Source organism: Schistocerca cancellata, chromosome 3, assembly GCF_023864275.1.
Source record: "Schistocerca cancellata isolate TAMUIC-IGC-003103 chromosome 3, iqSchCanc2.1, whole genome shotgun sequence".
NCBI classification, from domain to species: domain Eukaryota; kingdom Metazoa; phylum Arthropoda; class Insecta; order Orthoptera; family Acrididae; genus Schistocerca; species Schistocerca cancellata.
Window position 1 is genome coordinate 197,836,113 of NC_064628.1, and position 9,279 is coordinate 197,845,391.

The 9,279-nt window shown below is 45.8% G+C and overlaps 1 protein-coding gene across 1 annotated transcript in view; it reads right to left on the reverse strand.

The window, feature by feature from the left end:
- LOC126176219 (trypsin delta-like) overlaps positions 1 to 8,794 on the reverse strand; it is a 60,922-nt gene extending 52,128 nt beyond the window's left edge. The window contains exon 1 of the mRNA XM_049923362.1: positions 8,384 to 8,794. Within this exon, the coding sequence (XP_049779319.1) occupies positions 8,384 to 8,794 (411 nt within the window). The remainder of the gene's footprint in view (positions 1 to 8,383) is intronic.
- Between the last annotated feature and the right edge of the window lie 485 nt (positions 8,795 to 9,279).

Consider the following 9,279-nt stretch of genomic DNA (forward strand, 5'->3'; position numbering starts at 1 on the left):
ATAATACATCGATAGCTTACCAACACATAGCCCTCACAAACTGCAGCCTCTTGATTCTTAATTTTGTTGGGTAAGTGAATTTAGGAACAGATTGGTTGAATTAAATACATCTTTCTAGCCATTTTTTTAACCATGACTAAATGATTGTATCAGAGAAACAAAAGCAAACCACTGACATATAAAATCAGCTTTTAGCTTAAATTGTAGTCACTTGAGCGACAAATACAAAACATTGTAGGAGTTCGCCATATTTGGGTAGATAACTCAATCGTTCACAAAGCATCAATAAGGTTCATACATACTAATCTGATTAACAGCTACATATTTACATTTTTTTTACATCTTTCTATCGTTGTTGATGCTACAACAACTAAGTAATTAATAGGATTGGTACTTTTGTAATTACTTCTAAAACAAATTGTAGAAAATGAAAAAACATAATTATTAATTCCCCTTTTCTTAGAGCACCTGGGTGAAGAAAGTGACGGGATACTTCCTAATATCGTGTCGGATTTGCTTTTGCCCAGCTTAGTGTAGCAAATGGACGCGGCATGGACTCACGAAACCGCTGGAAGTTCCCTGCCGAAATATTGAGCCATGCTGCCTCTACAGCCATCTATAAATGCGAGAGTGTTACCAGTGCAGGATTTTGTACACTCCTGGAAATGGAAAAAAGAACACATTGACACCGGTGTGTCAGACCCACCATACTTGCTCCGGACACTGCGAGAGGGCTGTACAAGCAATGATCACACGCACGGCACAGCGGACACACCAGGAACCGCGGTGTTGGCCGTCGAATGGCGCTAGCTGCGCAGCATTTGTACACCGCCGCCGCAGTGTCAGCCAGTTTGCCGTGGCATACGGAGCTCCATCGCAGTCTTTAACACTGGTAGCATGCCGCGACAGCGTGAACGTGAACCGTATGTGCAGTTGACGGACTTTGAGCGAGGGCGTATAGTGGGCATGCGAGAGGCCGGGTGGATGTACCGCCGAATTGCTCAACACGTGGGGCGTGAGGTCTCCACAGTACATCGATGTTGTCGCCAGTGGTCGGCGGAAGGTGCACGTGCCCGTCGACCTGGGACCGGACCGCAGCGACGCACGGATGCACGCCAAGACCGTAGGATCCTACGCAGTGCCGTAGGGGACCGCACCGCCACTTCCCAGCAAATTAGGGACACTGTTGCTCCTGGGGTATCGGCGAGGACCAGTCGCAACCGTCTCCATGAAGCTGGGCTACGGTCCCGCACACCGTTAGGCCGTCTTCCGCTCACGCCCCAACATCGTGCAGCCCGCCTCCAGTGGTGTCGCGACAGGCGTGAATGGAGGGACGAATGGAGACGTGTCGTCTTCAGCGATGAGAGTCGCTTCTGCCTTGGTGCCAATGATGGTCGTATGCGTGTTTGGCGCCGTGCAGGTGAGCGCCACAATCAGGACTGCATACGACCGAGGCACACAGGGCCAACACCCGGCATCATGGTGTGGGGAGCGATCTCCTACACTGGCCGTACACCACTGGTGATCGTCGAGGGGACACTGATTAGTGCACGGTACATCCAAACCGTCATCGAACCCATCGTTCTACCATTCCTAGACCGGCAAGGGAACTTGCTGTTCCAACAGGACAATGCACGTCCGCATGTATCCCGTGCCACCCAACGTGCTCTAGAAGGTGTAAGTCAACTACCCTGGCCAGCAAGATCTCCGGATCTGTCCCCCATTGATGGGACTGGATGAAGCGTCGTCTCACGCGGTCTGCACGGCCAGCACGAACGCTGGTCCAACTGAGGCGCCAGGTGGAAATGGCATGGCAAGCCGTTCCACAGGACTACATCCAGCATCTCTACGATCGTCTCCATGGGAGAATAGCAGCCTGCATTGCTGCGAAAGGTGGATATACACTGTACTAGTGCCGACATTGTGCATGCTCTGTTGCCTGTGTCTATGTGCCTGTGGTTCTGTCAGTGTGATCATGTGATGTATCTGACCCCAGGAATGTGTCAATAAAGTTTCCCCTTCCTGGGACAATGAATTCACGGTGTTCTTATTTCAATTTCCAGGAGTGTATATTAACTGACCTCTCGATTATGTCCCATAAATTTCCGATGATATTCATCTCTGGCGATCTGCGTGGCCAAACCATTCGCTCGAAATGTCCAGAATGTTTTTCAAATCAATTGCAAACAACTGTGACCTGGTCATTGGGAACATGAAATGCATGAATGCCTGCAAATAGTCTCCAACTTGCCCAACATAAACTTTTCCAGCCAATGAGTGATTTAGTTGGACCGGAGAACCCAGTCCATTACATGTAAACACAGCCCACACAGTTATGCAGCCACCACCATCTTGCACAGTGCCTTGGTGGCAACCTGGCATCATGGCCTCGTGCGGTCTGCGCCACACACGGACCTTATCATCAGCTCTTATCAGCTGAAATCGGCCACAGTTTTACAGTCGTCTAGGGTCCAACCGATCTGATCACGAGCCCAAGACAGGCGCTGTAGCCTATGTCGTGTTGCTAGCAAAGGCACTCAAGTCGATTGTCTGCTACCATAGATTATTAAAGTCAGGTTCCGCTGGACTCTCCCGACAAATACTTTCGTCGTACGTCCTACACTGATTTCTGCAGCTATTTCACGTAGTGTTTCTTGTCTGTTAGCACCGACAACTGTACGCAAACGCCCTTGCTGTCGGTCGTTCAGTGAAGGCCATCGGCCACTCCATTGTCCGTGGTGAGAGGCTATATATCAAAGTTTGTCATTCTCAGCTTGCGCTTGACACTGTTGTTCTCGGAATACTGAATTCAATAATGATACCTGCCGGCAGACAACCATTCCGCCACTGTACTTTCCTCTGGGACTGTTTCTTCTATTAGCTGCTACTGATTTATATCTTTAAGCTAATATTTTTAATAATCTACGATTTTTCTATCCCCTACAACGCGGAAACTATTAGTCAAAATTGTTCAAATGGCACTGAGCACTACGGGACTTAAGTTCTGAGGTCATCAGTCCCCTACAACTTAGAACTACTTAAACCTAACTAACCTAAGGACATCACACACATCCACACCCGAGACAGGATTCGAACCTGCGACTGTAGCAGTCACGCGGTTCCAGACAGTAGCGCCTAGGACCGCTCGGCTACCCCGGCCGGCTAACTATTAGTCCTAGCGGGAAAATGAATAGAATATTTTTGTGGGATATCGGACACCGTTTAATTTTGGACTAGCAAAAATTTTCGCTAGAAGCGCGGTTTTCGAGTTGTTCAAGAACTGAGTACGGAATACAGGTCGAGAGTAAACCAAAGAAATACGGAAGTATTAAGAAACAACAGGAAGATTAGTGACACACAGTGCATTAAAATTGGATACTACATAAAATTCTAACAAGGAGACCATTCATCAGGTGACTTCTTCTAATTTTTTCTATTTGTAGTACATGAAGTTCAGAACTCAAATATTAATATCGCAAGCAGTTTGATGCAACTCTCAAAAAATTCTCGAGAAATCGACTTTAAAAGTTTTCCATGGACCTTTAAAGCACTCCGTCTTCAGGCCACGAGTGGCCTACGGGGACCACCCGACCGCCGTGTCATTCTCAGTGAAGGATGCGGAAAGGAGGGGTGTGGGGTCAGCACACTGCTCTCTCGGTCGTTATGATGGTATTCTTGACCGTAGCCGCTCCTATTCGGTCGAGTAGCTCCTCAGTTGGCATCATGACTCTGAGTGCACCCCGAAAAATGGCAACACCGCATGGCAGCCTGCATGGACACCCATCCTGCCGACCATGCCTGACAGCGCTTAACCTTTTCGTGGTTGATGGGTCATATATGTCCCACTAACTTTGAGCGCCAGTTCGAGTGTCGGGATATATGTTACCCAGCTCTGCACGGTGATGCCATCTAGGGACGACTGTACTGAACCTAAGAAAAAAATCGCGACTGCACTGCAAAGGCAATAGAGAAGCGGTGATTACTTTTGTTGACTGGCGTGTATAAATGGCCGCTGCAACGCCACTTATTTGTGTCATTCTTCAGTTTTCATCTTTTCTCACTTTCCAGCGATGTCTGAAGTAAGTAATTCATCTTATTATTAACTTAATAATCACTTTTTAGTATAAATACAGTGTGGAATGTACTTCTCAGCGACTGTACTATCTTATAATGGAAATAAAATTAGTGGGACACATGTGTCCCAGCAGACATTATTTGTAAAGATTAGCAAGACAATTGATTAATGGGTATTCATCCAGGAAAAAGAGGGGATCAATGGCCACTTTCTTCCCAGCAAAGTGTTCTAGTGTGCCAGATGACGTCCGGCTCGTGGACGTAGGCAAACATGTACCGAAAGACAGTGGCACTAGGAAGCGAAGCAGATTCTGCAGCACAAACTCTAAAGAGAAGGGAACAAAAGTTGTTTGCACTGCTTGTGGTGTACCACTCTGTGCCACACCATGTTTTTCCAAGTTTCATGGCATGTAAAGTTGTGTAAGTATTGATCATGTATCACGAAAACTGAAATGTAATGAATATTTTTTACACTAGCTCTACAAAAATAAAAAGATTACACGCATGTATAATTTGTAGTTATTTTATTCTCTGCAAAATCCTGTTTATGGCTAAAAAAAATAAAATTACAAAATCAGTCAGTCAGCAGAAAAGGTATCTTGTGGTTGGTTCATGGGACATGAGTGTCCCACTTCCTGTTGTAAAAAATTGAGAACTTAAAAAATATCTTGGTGGTGAAAATATAATAATGGGACTGAAAAGAAACTGTTATCACCTTAATATTTTAAAAATCTGTGAAAAATGAATTTTATCCATGAAAGGGTTAACTTCGGTGATCTCACGGGAACCGGTGTATCCACTGCGGCAAGGCCGTTGCCATGGACCTTTAGCTTCTAAAATTAAGGCGATAAAAAGATGGTTAGCAAAGTTTATTTAAATCAAAAAGACATTAAAAATCTCTAAACAATATTTTAAAAATTATCGATAATTAAGAATTTATATATGCAATGAGAGTTGGCCTTTTTCTTGCAAAATGTAACGTGCAGGAATGGCAACCCATTGCTCGTCAGGAGTCTTAACCAGAAATGTAGTGATTTCGTACCCGGGTGTCTGAAGCGTAGTCGACGTTCTAACTCATCACAAAAGCTTCCCATTGGTTTCACATCGGACTCTGGGCACGTGAGTCCATTTTATGATGTTATCCACAAACTATGGATTCGCAGATGCTGTCTTATCATAGGGTGAATTGTATTCATACAAATTATCATCTCTGAACTGATCCTCTACTGTTCACAGCTTGCATGACTGTAAGATCATATCCTTCCGCATTCAGCATCTATACGACATGATAGAATAAAATTTTCACTCTGCAGCGGAGTGTGCGCTGATATGAAACTTCCTGGCAGATTAAAACTGTGTGCCCGACCGAGACTAGAACTCGGGATCTTTGCCTTTCGCGGGCAAGTGCTCTACCATCTGAGCTACCGATGCACGACTCACGCCCAATCCTCACAGATTTACTTCTGCCAGTATCTCGTCTCCTACCTTACAAACTTTACAGAAGCTCTCCTGCAAACCTTACAGAACTAGCACTCCTGGAAGAAAGGTCCCGAGTTCGACTCTCGGTCCGGCACGCAGTTTTAATCTGCCAGGAAGTTTCATGATAGTAATGTCTTGTCATTATTCTGAGATCAATATCTCAGTTGTAATGAAGTAATGCTGAATCAGTTTTTCGAACGGATTGAGGAAAAAACACGAAGATGTTTGTGTGACATAGCTGCGAGTTTATTGTAGAGCTAGCTTTCTGAATAGAGTTAGTGCAATGCGCATAACAGCTTCTCCGAGGTCGAAGGATCACCGGCGCATGTTCTTAGTTTGTGCAACGATGAAGTGTAAAACAGTGTTTCATTTCATGGGTTATCCGGAGCAAATTCTGTGTAAATTGAAGGACATTGTACAATACCGAATGAAACGGCGCAGTTATTAATACACTGACTTCATATTCAGGAGGATGAAGTTTGTTCTGTCCGGATGTCCTGACTTCGGTTTTCAATGGATTTCCTAATTAATTTCAGGCACATCCAGGGATATCTGCTTCATCAAGGCCACGACTGACCATTTATCCTATCCTCATAAAAACATATTTATATATTCTTTGCGTAAGTATATTTTGAACTACACTACTGGCCATTAAAATTGCTACACCACGAAGATGACGTGCTACAGACGCGAAATTTAGCCCACAGGAAGAAGATACTGTGATATGCAAATGATTAGCTTTTCAGAGCATCCACACAAGGTTGCCGCCGGTGGCGACACCTACAACGTGCTGATATGAGGAAAGTTTCCAAGCGATTTCTCATACACAAACAGCAGTTGATCGGCGTTGCCTTGTGAAACGTTGTTGTGATGCCTCGTGTAAGAAGGATAAATGAGCACCATCACGATTCCCACTTTGATAAAGGCCGGATTGTAGCCTATCGCGATTACGGTTTTTCGTATCGCGACATTGCTGCTCGCGTTGGTCGAGATCCAATGACTGTTAGCAGAATATCGAATCGATGGGTTCAGGAGGGTAATACGGAATGCCGTGCTGGATCCCAACGGGCTCGTATCACTAGCAGTCGAGATGACAGGCATCTTATCCGCATGGCTGTAACGGATTGTGCAGCCACGTCTCGATCGCTGAGTCAACAGATGGGGACGTTTGCAAGACAACAATCATCTGCACGAACAGTTCGACGACGTTTGCAGAAGCATGCACTATCAGCTCGGAGACCATGGCTGCGGTTACCCTTGACGCTGCATCACAGACAGGAGCGCCTGCGATGGTGTACTCAACGACGAACCTAGCTGCACGAATAGCAAAACGTCATTTTTTCGGTTGAATCCAGGTTCTGTTTACAGCATCAGTATGGTCGCATCCGTGTTTAGCGACGTCGCGGTGAACGCACATTGGAAGCGTGTATTCATCATCGCCATACTGGCGTATCACCCGGCGTGATGGTTTGGGGTGCCATTTGTTACACGTCTCGGTCACCTCTTGTTCGCATTGACGGCACTTTGAACAGTGGACGTTACATTTCAGATGTATTACGACCCGTGGCTCTACCCTTCATTCGATCCCTGCGAAACCCTACATTTCAGCAGGATAATGCATGACCGCATGTTGCAGGTCCTGTGCGGGCCTTTCTGGATACAGAAAATGTTGGACTGCTGCCCTGGCCAGCACATTCTCCACATCTCTCACCAATTGAAAACGTCTGGTCAATGGTGGCGGAGCAACTGCCTCGTCACAATATGCTCGTCACTACTCTTGATGAACTGTGGAATCGTGTTGAAGCTGCATGGGCAGCTGTACCTGTACTCGCCATCCAAGCTGTGTTTGACTCAATGCCCAGGCGTATCAAGGCCGTTATTACGGCCTGAGGTGGTTGTTCTGGGTGCTGATTTCTCAGGGTCTATGCACCCAAATTGCGTACAAATGTAATCATACGTCAGTTCTAGTATAATGTATTTGTCCAATGAATACCCGTTTATCATTTGCATTTCTTCTTGGTGTAGCAATTTTAATGGCCAATAGTGTATTTACTTTCGTTAGATTAAGATGACAAACCCCTTATCAATGTATGATGGTCCCAAAATGAGTAAATAAATAAGCAAATTTTGAACTCTTTCTGAAATGTATTGCTCAGTATGATGGTCTTGTTTGGTTTCATGACAGAATGTGTAACGCACACACATCACCACATCTTACCCTTTCTCCGACGCTCCATGGAACCCAATTCATGAAATTCTCGTCATGAGTTGATTCTTGAAAATATTATAAGTTTACGGCTTACTCTTCATGATAAATGGTTCAGATGGCTCTGAGCACTATCTGAGCACTATCTGAGGTCATCAGTCCCATAGAACTTAGAACTACTTAAACCTAACTAACCTAAGGACATCACTCACACATCCATGCCCGAGACAGGATTCAAACCTGCGATCGTAGCGGTCGCGCTGTTCCAGACTGAAGCACCTAGAACCACTCGGCCACTACCGCCGGCCTCTTCATGCTAACCGTTCCACGCATGCATTCCGTGGATCTGCCATATTCTAATGACTAATAGGGTAAATAATTAATTACGATATCGAAACACAATCTGAAGAAGCTTTAACAACAACGTCCTCCAAATTCGATACTCCGCAAAACCCAGTCAAGCAATTTCGAACAGGCGTTACCAACGTAGGTAGTTCACCGTACCACACAACATGAAACTGTTCCTTTTTTTTAATGCCGTAGAACATAGAGAGTGAATGAATTTCAATTTTCTGATCTCTACATTTTACTTAAGTGGTTCTGTGATAATTCTGCACGTCTTACCTTAACGTGGTCACCCATCGAAATGGTGCCCCTTATTTTGATGAGGGCGACGTCGTAATCCGTCGTCACTCTATTATAAAGGTTGTGAAGAATTAACTGAGCGGCCCTGTAGACAGTGCCACCTTGGTAGTATATGGAGCTACCGGCTCGGACTGTATACTGTCTCGCGCTACCGTAGTCGACGCAGTGCGCTGCTGTCAGCACCCATCTGCTGCTGATGATGGAGCCGCCGCAGACGAGCTGGCCGTACCACAGCACCGGGACCTGCCACGGGAACTGCGAGATGTCCGCCGGTTCGCCGCCCACGATGCGGCCACCGCGCTGCTGCCACGCCCTGCGAGGGCCCCAGGAGGGCAGAGCGCCGGCCCACACGGCCAGCAGGCACACACAGACGACCGCCGGCGTCCACATCTCGCTCACAAACCGTGTTCCCTGCTGCTCGCCACTTTTATTACCACTCGTCTAGGCACTTATCTGCAGTCACTTTTACGCAAGGGATGTAAATCACTCTCCGCTCTGAAAGACGTCGGTGTCGTTTCTGAAGGTATGGCCGATAACCGAGACGTTAACGCCTAACACGTCAGCAGTGACGTGACATTGATAGCTGCTTTTGCAAATTGATTTTCTAGTGAGTGTCTGCTACGTAGGTGGAAAAAATGTTGACAGATCTTCGCGAGACGCGTGGATCGTGTATTTTTGAAACATTTCTTTAAGCATGCAATTTTCTTCTCATGGTTAAACAAAATTTTCTTCCTTGAATACGGTACTTGAACTGCGTTCCATGACCAACATTACTCAAGCATCTCAAGTACAAGAAGTTCGGACACACACTCCGCTCATACAATCAAAAATGATAAGTATCTGACCCAAAAATTTAAGTAAACTTTTGCTACTTT